Here is a 14,386-nt window from a genome sequence, read left to right on the forward strand (position 1 = left end):
ACGCTGGATCCAAAAAGACCGTTGGGAGGGGAGGGCACATCTCCTCTAAGCCTGTGTTTACATTTCACAGGCTTAGAGTGACATTTGATTGGGTAGGACCGATCAACAGGTCCAGACCAAAAATGATTGGCCTGGACCTGATGACTGATCGGTTCTGAACCCAATCGAGTCATCGGCGGCGGCGGCAGGGCGCGGGAGCGTGCACAGGGCCGGCAAAAAGTGCTGACGTAGGCCTACGTCAGTTTGCCTGGCCGGGGCTGAGCGCCGACGTAGATCGTCGTGCGCCGGTCGGGAAGTGGTTAAACCTCATCTGCCATGTAGTTGCCATTATTTTGTTCAGGTCCGCTTGTAAGGTTTCCACATCCTACATAGAAGATATTGTAGTTATCATTGCCCAATAATTTGGACATCAGCGAGGGCAGATATAACGTGCTAGCAGTTCCAAAAGCTGGTGCTGGGACCTGCTCTCAGCGTGCATTCCAACATGCGTCCCACGGCCAACCGAATCTGACGAACTGAGAGACTTAGAAACCGGAAACCACATCAGCACGTTTCACCCCTCCCACAGGGTGTTTTCAAATAATTTTTCCAGCACCTTGGCACAGAAGCACTCTTATTTTGAGGATTATCAATGAATCTTCACTGGCTACATGCTTGTCACTTTATTAACCCTTTTCTGAGCATGCAAGCACTTTTGTTACTCAATAAATTAAGGATTTCTCACTGGTTAATTGCTTGTCCTATTACGTTGGACTATTATTTGCACATTGGATGTATACGATTTTTTGTATTATATTTTTAGCACTTTAGTCTTTGGCACATTTGGTGTATTTTTAAGTATTATAATAAGGCTTATTTTTGGACTTGCGCTGTAGTTCTAAATTCAGTATATTTTTTCACGTTGTGATGGACAGCGGCAACCATTTACTAGTTTAAACATAGATTGTTTTAGCGCATGTTTATTCCTCTTTCTAATGGTTAATATTTTTAGGGATGCTTGCATTGCGCTGTTGAATATGCTAGTAGAACACATCCCGAGACATACGCAGATCCTAATTTATCTTTATATTTTTAGTGGCCAAGATAGGCATTGCAATGGCTTGGAAGAGCTCTGTAGTCTACATGGCTCTGTTGAAGCGCATGTTGACTTGGATTATGCTTATTGAAAAACCTGTGAGTGTCCTGCGGGAACAAATACTTTTTGATAAGGTATGGAGGTATGGAAGCCCTGGCTTCCTTATTTACGAGCACCGAATGTTTAATGGAAATTGAATATGTGGTCGGTGGGGAGCTTCTGGATGGACAGAATTCTTTCTTTTTCTCTTTTATTTCTCTTTTCTCCTCTCCTCTTTTCTTCTTATTACTTTTTTTCCCCTGTTCCCCTTTCTTATTATTTACCAACAATGCTGCATATTGCGGGCTCCTATGGTTATACCTTTTTGATGGATAAATAACCTCACTTAAAGTATATCTGTTCAGTTTTCCTAATACATTTCAAGAATGTACTAATTGTAAACAATGATGTTTAGGCCCCTTTTTAACACTTGTGAGACTTCAAAGTTGCATGATTTTATGTCTTTGGACCTCAAAACGCATCAAAATCGTGCCAAAGTAGTGCAGGGACTACTTTGAAATTGGTGCGACTTCAAGTTGCACAGATATGAATGGTAGTCATTGGAAATAATGGAGAACGACTTGTCATGCGATTTTGCAGTCCCAAATCGCATGACAAGTCGCACAAGTGTGAAAGAGGCCTATAGTTGGTTTTCTATTTTGTAACTCTATATGACCTTTTTTTTGTTGAAAAAAAACAATAAAAAAAATGAAACAGAATGAGGTGGGTCGGTGTCCAGCCTGGTATACTAGAGGACTAATGTCCGATAAATACTCTTGATTGTGTTGTATGACTTTTCTTGCTGTTATTGTTATCGTTATGAAGTGTTTTACATAGTCACATAGTTAATGAGGTTGAAACAAGAAAAGTAAATTGAAAACTCCCATATACAGAATCCTTTACCCACAGTTGATCAAAATGAAGGCAAACAAAAAAATTCCAAAAAAGCATTATCCAATTCATTCCAATGGGGGGAAAAAACTTTCTGATCCCCCAGGAAGCTATTGTATATCCCCTGGATCAACTACCCCTGGTTTTATTACCTCTAAATATTCAAATCCAGTTATATTATGTGCAGGGCCGGTTCTACCACTAGGCAAACTAGGCGGCCACCAAGAGCACAGCCACCTAGGGCACAGCCATGGCCAGTGCCACATTCCTCTCATGTCACCTCCTCATTCCCAGTGGATGTCACCTCTAGAGAGGGGGGCACTTTGTATATGAAGAAGTGTGCAGGGTTAAAGAGGGTCAGTGTGTAAATGAATGGGTGTAGGGTTAAAGGGGGGCAGTAAGTGTAGGAAGGGGGGGGGGGGTAGTGTGTACAGGAAGGGGAGAGCGGGGTTAAAAGGGGGGCATTATTACAGGAAGGGGGGCAATGTGTACAGTTTTTTTTTTCTGGCGGGGGGTGCAAGTAGCTGGTCTTGCCTAGGGTGCAAAATAGTCTAGCACCAGCCCTGATTATGTGCACTTAGGAATACATCCAGGCTTTTTTTAAAGCAATCTACTGAGCTGGCCAGAACCAGCTCTTGGGGGAGTCTATTCCACATTTTCACAACTCCTACTGTGAAGAAGCCTTTCTTTGTGAGGAGGTTTCATCTCTTTTCCTCCAGACGTAAAGAGTGCCCCCTTGTTGTCTGTAATTACCTGAAAGTGAATAACTCCAAATTCACTATATGGACCACTTATGTATTTATGTATGTATCCCACCTCCTGCAATAGCAGCTGTAAGCCTATTTAACTTTCTTTCAGTGGGCTCTGGGCTTTTATGCAAAAGGGATCTGGGCAGTTGTGGAGCTGCCTGATCACTTCTACATGACCTACTATCACGTACCTGGTGCTGGAGGCTAATGGATAGAGAGGGCTTCCCTAGCAGCTAAGTTCGAGACCACCCTGAGGGAGGAGAGGTCAGGCACAAAGTAGCACGGGTTGCCTGTTGGACTGTGTGCAGGAGGTTCCGGATTACAGCTGGTGTGCTGGCATAGAATCAGCAGACAGGTGGCACCCATGAGGTGCTGCAGGACTCGGATAATGCTGAGACTGGAGCGTGGTCAGAAGGAAGCCTAGGTCAGGAGCCAGGTGGGTATCAGAGCAAACATGATCAGGTGGATAGCCAAGGTCGGGAGCCAGGTGGGTATCAGAGCAGACGTGGCCTGGTGGATAGCCGAGGTCGAACACAGAAAGTAAGCAGGAGACAGGTCAAAGATGAGCTGGGTCAGTAACAGGAGACACAGGAACAGGAATATCATGGAGCTAATGCACTGGAGGATCCAAAGATCAACCAGCAACTGCAGCCACTGACAAGCTTCCTTATGAAGGCCCATGTAAAGTGCTGGTAAAGATGCTGGGTCCTAGAGTCCTTCTCCTGCCTTTGGTGCCCTGATGAGTGCTGGTAGAGATGCTGGGTCCTAGAGCCCTTCTCCTGCCATTTATGCCCTGACAGTGCCACCCCCCCCCCCCCGATGGGCACGATGTACCACATAAATTGTTCCACCGTGGAACGCACACCGGCAGCGTACCCGGAAGTGTATCGGCTGATTGTGACTACCGATCTTTACACAATGCTGTGACTATTCGTATGTTTGTGAGTAACTTTTTATACCCTTTTATAAATAAAATTACCCTATGGGCTTCACTATTTTCGGCACCTTCCCCTTCTTTTGTTGTGGAGGAATCTTGGAGGTGATCGAAAGTTCTCTGGAGGCTTATTCCCATTGTTATCCTGGGGGACACCAAGGCTGTGTAGTATCCTGCATCTGAGGTTGGAGGCTGTTTTGGAGGTTTTGCTTCATATATATATAAGGCTCTTAATTCTCCTAAGTCTGGTGAGTGGATCCCCAAGAGGGTTCTTTGGAAGCACTGGGCACTTTTTGTGTGGAGCATGATATTCAGCACTTTATATACAAGTGGAATATTCACCATTTTTGGACTGCAATATATTTATATATACTGTATATACTGTATATATATTTTTGCACTGATTTGTACATTTTGGCACTTTATATTTATTACATTTTTTGTGCACTTTAACCATTTATGTGGTACATCATTTCTATTTATCTATGTGATTATATGATTATATATTTTCTCAGCACTGATGCACTTTTCTATTAACATTAATTTTAGAGATTTTTAGTGCACTTTATATTTATTCCTATATGCCTGGTAGCGCTGTTTTGTATTCCATTGTTCTCTTAGTTTTATTCTAAGTGTACAGCAGCTGCAGGTATTACCAACACTTATCTATTTAGCGCGGGTTTTAATATTTTTATTCACATAGTAATTTGGTTTGTCTCCCTTGCTTCCTGCAGTTCAGGATTGATTCTACCACAAATTCTGTGTCCTCTCCAAATGTCCCTGGTGGCGGAGGTGGCTCTGCTCTCCCTGGAAATGGATTTGGAACAGTCGGTTTAAGCAAGGAGGTGTGAAAGACCGGATGGACCCTTTATGAATCAGGCAGAGACAGTTTGTATGCTACTGGGTTTATTTCCTGTTTGATCTGTAAGGAGCCAATATACATTTGCCATAGCTTCTGCGAAGGGGAGGCCAATTTCAGGTTCATAGTTACATAGTTACATAGTAGGTGAGGTTGAATAAAGACAATAGTCCATCCAGTTCAACCTGTATAGGTGTGTGTGGACATATTCATTTCTCATACCCCTGGATGTTTCGATCCTTGAGATGTACATCCAAGAGTCTTTTAAAAGTAGCCATTACTTTCAAATGGCAGTTACTACCATTTGTGGCAGGGAATTCCACAGTTTTGATAGCCCTTACAGTAAAGAACCCCCTGCGTAGCCTGAGGTTAAATCTCTTCTCCTCTAAACGCATTGTATGACCTTGTGTCCTCATGCATTCCTTGCGACTGAATTTTTTCTATGCTCTGATCACCGTTGAGGTATTTGTAAATCGCTATCATGTCCCCTTTCACGCGTCTCTTCTCCAGGGAGAATAAATCAAGTTCTTCTAAACGCTCTTCGTAATTAAGGTCCTCTAATCCCCTTATAAGTTTTGTTGCCCTTCTCTGGACTCTCTCAAGCTCCAATACATCCCTTCTGAGGACTTGCGACCAGGACTGGACAGAATACTCCAGATGTGGCCGGACCAGAGTTTTATAAAGTGGTAGGATTATAGTTTTATCTCTGGAATACATCCCCTTCCTTATGCATGCCAAAATTCTGCCGGCTTTGGCAGCTGCAGCTTGACATTGAATGCTATTGCCAAATATATCTTCCACCAAGCCCCCCAGATCTTTCTCCATTTCTGATACCACCAGAGGTTCCCCCCCTAGCTTGTATATTGTTTTTATGTTATTGATCCCTAAGTGCAATACCTTGCACTTATCCACATTAAACCTCATTTGCCATGTAGTTGCCCACTCTGTTATTTTGTTTAGGTCATTCTGTAAGATTTCTGCCTCACGATGTGAAGTTATTGCCCTGCTCAATTTTGTGTCATCTGCAAAAACTGAGATCGAGCTACTGATCCCGTCCTCAATGCTATTTATGAATAAATTGAACAAAATTGGTCCCAGAACTGAGCCTTGGGGGACCCCACTTACCACCCCAGACCAGTCCGAGTATGCGTTGTTTATTACCACCCTTTGGACATGCTCCTTTAACCAGTTCCGTATCCAAGAGCAAACCTTGTGGTCGATGCCTGTCGCCCTTAATTTATAAATCAAGCGTTTGTGGGGAACTGTATCATACGTCTCAGCAAAATCCAGGTACACCACATCCACTGGTCTCCCACTGTCTAGCTCACAACTAATTTCCTCGTAGAATGTTAACGGATTGTTTTGACAAGAACGCCCCTTTGTAAACCCGTGCTGATTACTGCTGATGTTGTTGTTTTCTTTAGCAAACTCTTGGATATAGTCCCTTATCATCACCTCCAGAAGTTTACATACGATTGACGTCAGGCTGACTGGCCTATAATTTCCCGGGACAGGTCTCTGCCCTTTTTTGAATATCGGTATCACGTTAGCTTTTCTCCAGTCACCTGGTACATTTCCTGTCAAAATACTCTCAGCAAAGATCAGGAACAGTGGTCTAGATATTACCTTACTGAGTTCTTTAAGTACTCTCGGATGTACGCCATCCTAGGCCTGGTGATTTACTTTACAAGTCCTGTGAAGTACTGCTAACCAAAACCATCATGGTCAGTGTACCCCTCCTTTTCTTGTGTAAAGACTGAGGATAAAAAAGCATTAAGCACAATTGCTTTTTCAGTGTCCTCTGTAACCATCATCCCATCATTGTTAATTATGTGTGCAACATGTTCTGACCTAGTTTTTTTGCTGTTGCTGTTGCCCTCCCCCTCTTTTTTCTTCCCTGTCCTTCTGATACACAGAATACCCTTGGATATTGGCCAGCCAGTCGTGTGAGGAGTCGAACCAAGTTTCTGTTATTCCCACAAGGTCTATGTCCTCCTCATGTACTAACATTTCCAACTCATCCATTTTATTAGCTAGGCTCCTGGCATTTGCATATATCCCTCTTAGTTTTGTGGAAGTTGATATTGCATATTGCATATTGGCAGTAGACAGCTACAAATTGTCCCCTACCTTAAAGAAAGAATTCCCCCTCAATTTACGATCAAAGTGTTTTTTGTAATCCACTTGGGCTTTCTGTATGGCAGGGTTCGACAATCCCCGGGCGCCAGGTCGCATTTGCGACTAGAATTAGCGACCTGGCGCCTGGGGTGCACTGCATGAGATGTCCCGCCGCTTTGCGCCCCCCCCCCGAGCGCTCGAACTACCGCAGTATCCGAAAATTTAGTCCCCGGCTTTTGGGCCTTCTTCATGGAGATGCTGCCAATGGGGAACTGGCGGCCTCTTGTGGTGGCCGGGAGTATTGCAACAAGCAGTAACTAACCGTGCTGCAAGGAATTTCTACTGCTTATTCTGAATGCCCGCCTTTCTCCTTCCCTAGAGGTGGAGAGACGGAAGTTTTTGCAGTCATCATCTGGCGCCCTTTGATTAAAAGGTAAGTGTGCAGGGGAGTATGGTTATTATTTTATTTTATTTTTATTTTTATATCCCATTTTACACTGTTGTCTCATGGAAGTTCAAGGATAATGTGTTCTACATATTTTGTTAGGCTTCTTTCACACGGCCACTCCAGATTTCTTCTCCGCTGTGGGACTTTTTTCACGGAGCGGATGACATTTGTGTCATCCGCTCCATATGCCGGCATATCATCCCATCCGTTTGCGGATGATATTCGGACATAATGTAAGTCTATGGCATTGCGGATGTCAGCGGATGACACCGCTGACATCCGATTTTGCATCCTTTCCGTTTTCTTGAACGGATGAAAAAATAGGGTTCTGTTCCATTCCAAAAAACGGAACAGAACTGAAAGGAAGAAAATCGGATGTCAGCGGATGGTATTCCGCTGACATCCGCAATCCCATTGACTTACATTATGTCCGCAAATCATCCGCAAAAAAATAGGATGATTTGCGGACAAGCGGAGCGGCCGTGTGAAAGAGCCCTTAGTTCTTTCACACGGGCGGTCCGATCAGATCCGCCTGTCAGTTTTTTAGGCGGATCTGATCTGATGCCCCATTCAGTCCTATGGAGCAGCGGATGTCAGCGGTGACACCTCCGCTGACACCCGCTGCCATCCGTATCCGATCCGTGAAATCCGGACAGATGGAAACACTATTTTCCATCCGTCCTGGGGATCGGATGAGAGCAGACAGGTGGTCCGCTCTCATCCGATTCCCCATAAAGAGCAGCGGGGCTCTGACACCTCCCAGTGCGGAGACGGAGCTGTCATCCGCCGGCTCAACGGGGATTGGCGGATCGATCCCCGCTGAGCAGAGCACGGTCCGCAATGGAATGCGGACCGTGTGAAAGGGGCCTTACTTTAAAAATGGCATTTTGTAATCTCCTTGCAATGTATTGATCTTTTGTTTTGCATTATAATCCCTAGTTCACAATAAGAATCTTTTATGGAGAAAAAAAAAATATATATATAAATATATATATTATTTTTCATCATCTCCCTGCCCTGCCACACAGCCGATGGCCCCTTTCACACTGGCTTTCTGATCAGGTCCGCCTGTCAGTTTTTCAGGCGGACCTGATCGGACCCTTCAGTCTCTATGGAGTGGCAAGCCGCTGCCATCCGATCCTGTCCGCCAAAAACAGACGGATGGTGGTTCTATTTACCATCCGTCCAGTGAATCGGATTGGATGGCATCGGATGGGAACAGACGGTCCGTTTCCATCTGATTGCCCCATAGAGGAGAATGGGCTGTGTCTGCATAGCAGAGCGGACAGGACCTGTCATCCGCCTGCTCAGGGGGGATCAGCAGAGAGATCCCCACTGAGCATGCGGATTCTGCTTAGCGTAGGTGCCCGTGTGAAAGGGGCATAAGGTGGCATATGTTACTCTTGGTCACTGGATCTCCTATCGCCCCAACCTTGCTGCACTGTTTTTCCCTAGTGAGCCCCTGCACATCACACCATCAAGCCCCGTACACATGGGCCAAATGCCGGGCAACATCGGCCAGCTCAATAAAAACTGGCTGCCATTTCGACCCGTGTGTATGGCAGCTGGGCTGGCTTCTGTCAGATGAGTATGCTATAAAATCAGCACTCTCAGCCAATGGCTGTCCCCCTGTCACAACACAATAGCTCAGCAGGGGAGATCGCTGTACTAACATCAGATTGTTAGTACAGTGGCTCAGACCTGCGCTGTTAGTTTTTTTCCTTAAACCTGTTGGGATGAATGAAAAAAAAAAGATAGTGTGTACAAGGCTTTACATGGCCTAGTGATGGACAGGCTGTGATGCTGCGTTTCTGCCTTGGGCCTCTGACCTACTGGGGATGGTCCACATGCCTTCTGCTGTGTTTGGTTTGTGGCTGGGGGCTAGAAGTGCTGTGCCTGCCATTCCTTTCACAGGGTTGTGCAAACTATATCACCCAACGCCCAGTACATGCAGTTCTGAGCACCAGCCATGTGTTTTTTACATTTATCCCTGCTGTGGGCAAGCAGCGATCTGGCACTTCCAGCTCCAGCACATGCCAATCAGGGGGCCCGGCCAATGATTCATCACTGCGGCCTATCAATTGGTGGAGCGGATGACAGTAGAGAGACCTGTGTTGGTAAATTAATAGCAGGGATGTGCTGTTTTGTGTCCTGCAAAGCAGGAAATAAAAACAGTCACATTCCTTAGTTAAAGCAACACATAGTAAACACTTCGTAGGTGGATCCGTGCTGCTTAGCAGGGATCGATCCGCCGATCCCTGCTGAGCCGGCGGATGACAGCTCCGTCTCCGCTTGCAGTGCGGAGAGGGAGGTGTCACAGCTCCCGCTGCTCTCTATGGGGGATCGGATGAGAGCGGACCGCCTGTCCGCTCTCATCCGATCCGATCCCTGGACGGATGGAAAAATTGGGTTTCCATCCGTCCAGATTTCACGGACAGGATCGGATACGGATGGCAGCGGGTGTCAGCGGAGGTGTCTCCGCTGACAATCGCTGCCCCATAGAGCTGCATGGAGGATCAGATCAGATCCGCCTAAAAAACTGACAGGCGGATCGCCCGTGTGAAAGAGCCCTTACACGCTACTAGGGACATAGTTAACCCTTTGATTGCCCCTGGTGTTAACCCCTTCCTACCCAGTGTCATTAGTACAGTGTATATTATCACTGGTCACTGTATTAGTGTCACTTTAGATGTCAGTGGCAGTTAGTTCCCTCCCAGTGTCATTGTCAGATAGTATGCCGCACTATTGCAGTCCCGCTCTAAGTTGCTGATCGCCGCCATTACTAGTGTAAAAAAAAAAAAGCAAATAACTCCAGTATATATACACACCATAATTTGTAGACTATTTTACTTATTGGGATTTCAACAAAAACATCTTTGTTTGTGAATTCAGAAGAAATGAAACGTGCTGCAAAAGGCGTGACGTCAGAAGATACCAAGCAACTGCGAATGACAAATTTCTTTGCAAAGACTTCTTGTTCAGAAAGTGCAGTGCAAAATGTTATTGCAGAATCAAACTGCTCAAGAGAAGAACAACCAGCAGAGGAGTCCCCTTCAACAAGTCGCCCTCAAAATGATGGCAGAAGGAAGTTTAAGCAAGATTGGTGCAAAGAACTCACATGGCTTAAATATGACTATAACACAGGTATAGCCATATGTGAGTGTTGTGCCTCCTTCCCTGGCATTGCCGACCACACATCCAAGATTGCGAAAGGGTTTTCAGGACCATTTAAACTGGAGACCTTCAAGAAACATGGAAAGTCACTCCAGCATGAAAAATGCATGAAGGCCAAACATGCCCTGTTGGCTCCAGAAGCTACGCCATTGGCTGTATGCATTCACAAAATGGACCAAGGGATGTTCAACCACATGAAAGTTCTATTTAATGTGGCCTATTATATTGCAAAAAACAACAAGCCATATACAGACTTTAAAGGTTTGTTAGAGCTAACAGGGAAACTAGGGGTTGATGTGAGAGAGGAGTATGCAAATGACAAGAGATGCAAGGAATTCATCTCCCATATTGCAACTGTAATCCGGAAAGAACTCATCTGCGAGCTAAAGGAGGCGAAATATGTTAGCTTGATGCTAGATGGATCAACTGACAAAGGAGGAGTAGAAGAATTAATATTATATGTCAGATACAACAAGAACAATAGGATCAAAGAAGTATTTCTATCAATCCTACCTCTTGAAATGGCAACTGCAGATGGGTACTTAGAAACCATCACTAAAGAGCTGAAGACACATGGTCTTTTAGACTGGCTTTTTTCAAACCAGCTGATTGGAATTGGTACAGATGGTGCTGCAAGCATGATTGGAGCTGAAAATGGACTGGTACAGAAAGTACGTCAAAATCTCAGTCATGTCATTGGCATTCACTGTGTTGCACACAGATTAAATTTAAGTGTATTAAGCTCTGTGAAAGAGGGAAAATGCATTGATGACCTTGACTCTGTTTTAAAGAAGCTGTACCAATTTTACCAGCATTCACCCAAGAGAATGCGACAGCTAAAGCAGGTAGCTGAAAGTTTTCATGAAAAAATCCAGAAATTTCAGTACTTGCATAACATAAGATGGGTGTCAAGCAAAGTTAGTGCTCTCTCTGCACTTGTCAAAGATTGGAAATGTGTGACAGTCCACCTGGAAAGTGTTGCTGCAGAAAAAGACACTGCTTCTGCAGTTGCACATGGTTTGTTGAAAAAACTAACTGATTTTAAATTTGTTCACATGCTCCATTTTCTGCTTGACTACCTAGAAATTATTAAGAACCTCTCCCTTTTATTTCAAAGGGAAGAGCTTTTCTTAAGCACAATTGAGTTGCATGTGAAAAACACTATTTCTTCTTTAAAATCTCTCAAAGATGTGCCACAACAGAATGAGGAGAGATTTCTAACTGGAACATCACTCAAAGGACAGTATCGAGATGTACAGTTGCATGGACTCAGTAATACTGCAACTTCTTTGATCCAGCATGAAAAGGACAAATTGATTCAGTGTGGTGTAAAATATCTAGAAGAGCGATTTATCATTCAAAGGAATATTGAACGTTCCACTGCAGTGTTTGATACCTTTGCCTGGCCATCGGGAAAAGCACTACAAGACTATGGTGTTGATGACATTACAACATTGGCTCAGCATTTCCAGAAACAACTCTCACTGCCTGAAATGCATGATAAATGCATGCATGCAATCCACAATGAGTGGTATGAATTTAAAGTCCTTGGAAAAGGAAAGAAACTTAGTGAACTTCTGGATTTGGCACTCTCCAACACAGACAGATTTCCAGTTTTGGGAAATTTGTTGTCTATAGTGTCTGTGTTGCCTGTCTCAACCGCATGTTGTGAGAGAGGATTCAGCTTAATGAACTTTGTAAAAAATAAGTTCAGATCTTTAATGCAGCAAGAAAGTTTAGGCGATTTGTTGATGACCAACATGAATGGACCATCAGTGAAGGATTTTGATCCTGCAAAGGCCGTTGACCATTGGTACTTTAATTGCAAGAGTACAAGGCATATTCATGGCCACAAAAAGCCAAGTGAAAAAAAATGACATTGCATTAAACAACTGGTGTGTCACATCAGAATATATTCATTATCTACACAAGTTAAATGCCTATGATGTTTGGTTCTAGTCGTCTTTATGTTTAAATTTAAGATCGGTTATTTTCATCATTGAAAATAAAGCTTTGTTGTTAAAAAAAAAAACTGGCTCCTAACTTTTTTAGCTGGCTCCTAGATTCCAAACAAATTTGTCAAGCCCTGCTGTATGGTCTCCTTGAAGACCTGATAATAGTTTTGTATGAAAACAAGTCTGTCCTGCAAGGGGGGACAGTAGCTCCAGGCAAAGTTTCAGGCAGGGCAGCAGGGTGGAATCCATAATTGGCGCAGAATGGGGACTAGTTTGTAGCTGAATGGACAGAGTTATTATAGGCGAATTCCGCCACTGGGAGCAGGGATGCCCAGTCATCTTGGGGAAAAAAGCTGAAAAGCAGCGGAGGTATTGCTCCAGGGTTTGATTTGTGCTTTCCATTTTCCCATTACTTTGGGCATGGTAGGCAGAGGATAGGACGAGTTCCACTTCCAAGGCCTTACAAAGGGCTCTGCAAAACCTGGAGGTAATTTGCACCCTCCTTCCCGGTCCGAGACTATGTTCTTTGGGAGTCTGTGAAGTCTCATGATCTCCTTGATAAAAGTGAGAGCCTTTTCAGCCACAGAAGGAGTACCATGTTGAATAGTCGGTCTACCACAACCCGGATGGTTGTGAATCTTTCAGGCTTTGGCTTTGGCTTTGTAGCCTTTGTTACATAGACATATGGTGCATGCCTTGACATAGGATCTACAGTCCCGACTGAGGTTAGACCACCAAAAGGACTGCTGAATGAGTTTGTTAGTTTTATGTGCCCCAAAGTGCCCTGCAAGTTGGTGGTCGTGGAATGTCTAGAGAACCTGAGACCTTGCTTCCTGAGGTACGAAGACTTTGTCCTGGTGCCAAAGTAATCCATCCAGCCTCCGTAATGAGTCATGTTTGGATTCAGGGCAAGATACAGAAGATTGTTCAATGGATGCCTTTAGGCTGGGTTGAATCAGCAAAACATTTTGGGCAGATAAGATGGTGCCTGAAGGAGAACATTCAGTAGATTCAGGAAACATCCTGGACAGGGCATCTGCTTTCCCGTTTTTGGAACCAGCGTGGTATGTCAAGTAGAAATTAAATCTAGAAAAGAATAAGGCTCATCTGGCTTATTGAGGTCTTAGGCGTTTTGCATATTTTAAATATTCCAGATTTGATTTTTGTGATCTGTGAAAATCTTAATTGGGTGGTTAGCACCCTCCAGCAGTTACCTCTATTCTTTAAGGGTGACTTTAATTGTCAGGAGTTCTCTGTCACCCACATCGTAGTTTCTATCAACCTGATTCAGCTTGCTGGAGCAAAAGGCAACTGGGAGAAGCAGGGCCTTCGGGCCCTGACGCTAAGAGAGCATGGCTCCCGTAGCTAATTCGGATGCTTCCATCTCGAGGACAAAGGGAAGAGCTGGGTCCAGGTGTTGCAACACGGGAGCAGAGGTGAAAAGAGCCTTCAGTCGTTCAAAGACAGTTTGAAAATCTTGGTTCCAGGAGAAGTGTGAGTGCAGGCGAGTGAGCTGAGTGATGGGGGCAATGATAGTCGAGAAATGTCTAATGAATTTCCTATACAAATTAGCAGGCCCATGAACCTCTGGACCCCTTTCCTTTCAGAAATTGCAGGCCATTCCAAGATTGCTGAGACCTTCTGATGATCCATGGAGATGCCCTTCATGGCAAATATTAGTCCTAAGAACTGGATAGATTGTGTCACAGATCAGCTGGAGAGCTGATCTGTGTCTTACTGTTTGCATATGTTTTTTACCTTTTGTTGCTGTAGGTCTGCTGGCACCTGTGGTTCCACATGCCTGTGCTCTGCTCTAGCTGCACTGACTTAGCAGCTATGGGTGTCACCTGCTTCACCTGATGGTTAATATACCTTCCTTCCTTCCTGCTACTTCCTGTCCAGCCTCCCATGTGTCTCCCTAATTAAATCCCACTCAGACCAGTTTCTGGATGCTTGAGCAACACTTGTACCTGAGCCCTCCCGTGTTATTATTCCTACCTGACTTCTCGTGGACTGATCTCTTGTGTACCGAATAGGCTAGGTCTCCTGATTATGTTTGTCTGCTGCCTGCCCTGACCTTGGTTAGTTATCTGACTCTTCTTTTGCTCCATCCATCCATCTGTGCCTGCATTGTCTCTTTGGGA

The 14,386-nt window shown here is 44.5% G+C and overlaps 1 protein-coding gene across 1 annotated transcript; it reads left to right on the plus strand.

The window, feature by feature from the left end:
* Positions 1 to 10,010: 10,010 nt before the first annotated feature.
* On the plus strand, positions 10,011 to 12,164 carry LOC309569328 (zinc finger protein 862-like; the record flags this gene model as incomplete). Its single annotated transcript, XM_082275121.1, has 1 exon — positions 10,011 to 12,164. One exon carries the CDS (start codon positions 10,011 to 10,013, stop codon positions 12,162 to 12,164), a length of 2,154 nt encoding a protein of 717 aa, XP_082131247.1.
* Between the last annotated feature and the right edge of the window lie 2,222 nt (positions 12,165 to 14,386).

This window comes from Pelophylax lessonae, assembly GCF_965119305.1.
Source record: "Pelophylax lessonae genome assembly, chromosome: 13".
Lineage (NCBI taxonomy): Eukaryota > Metazoa > Chordata > Amphibia > Anura > Ranidae > Pelophylax > Pelophylax lessonae.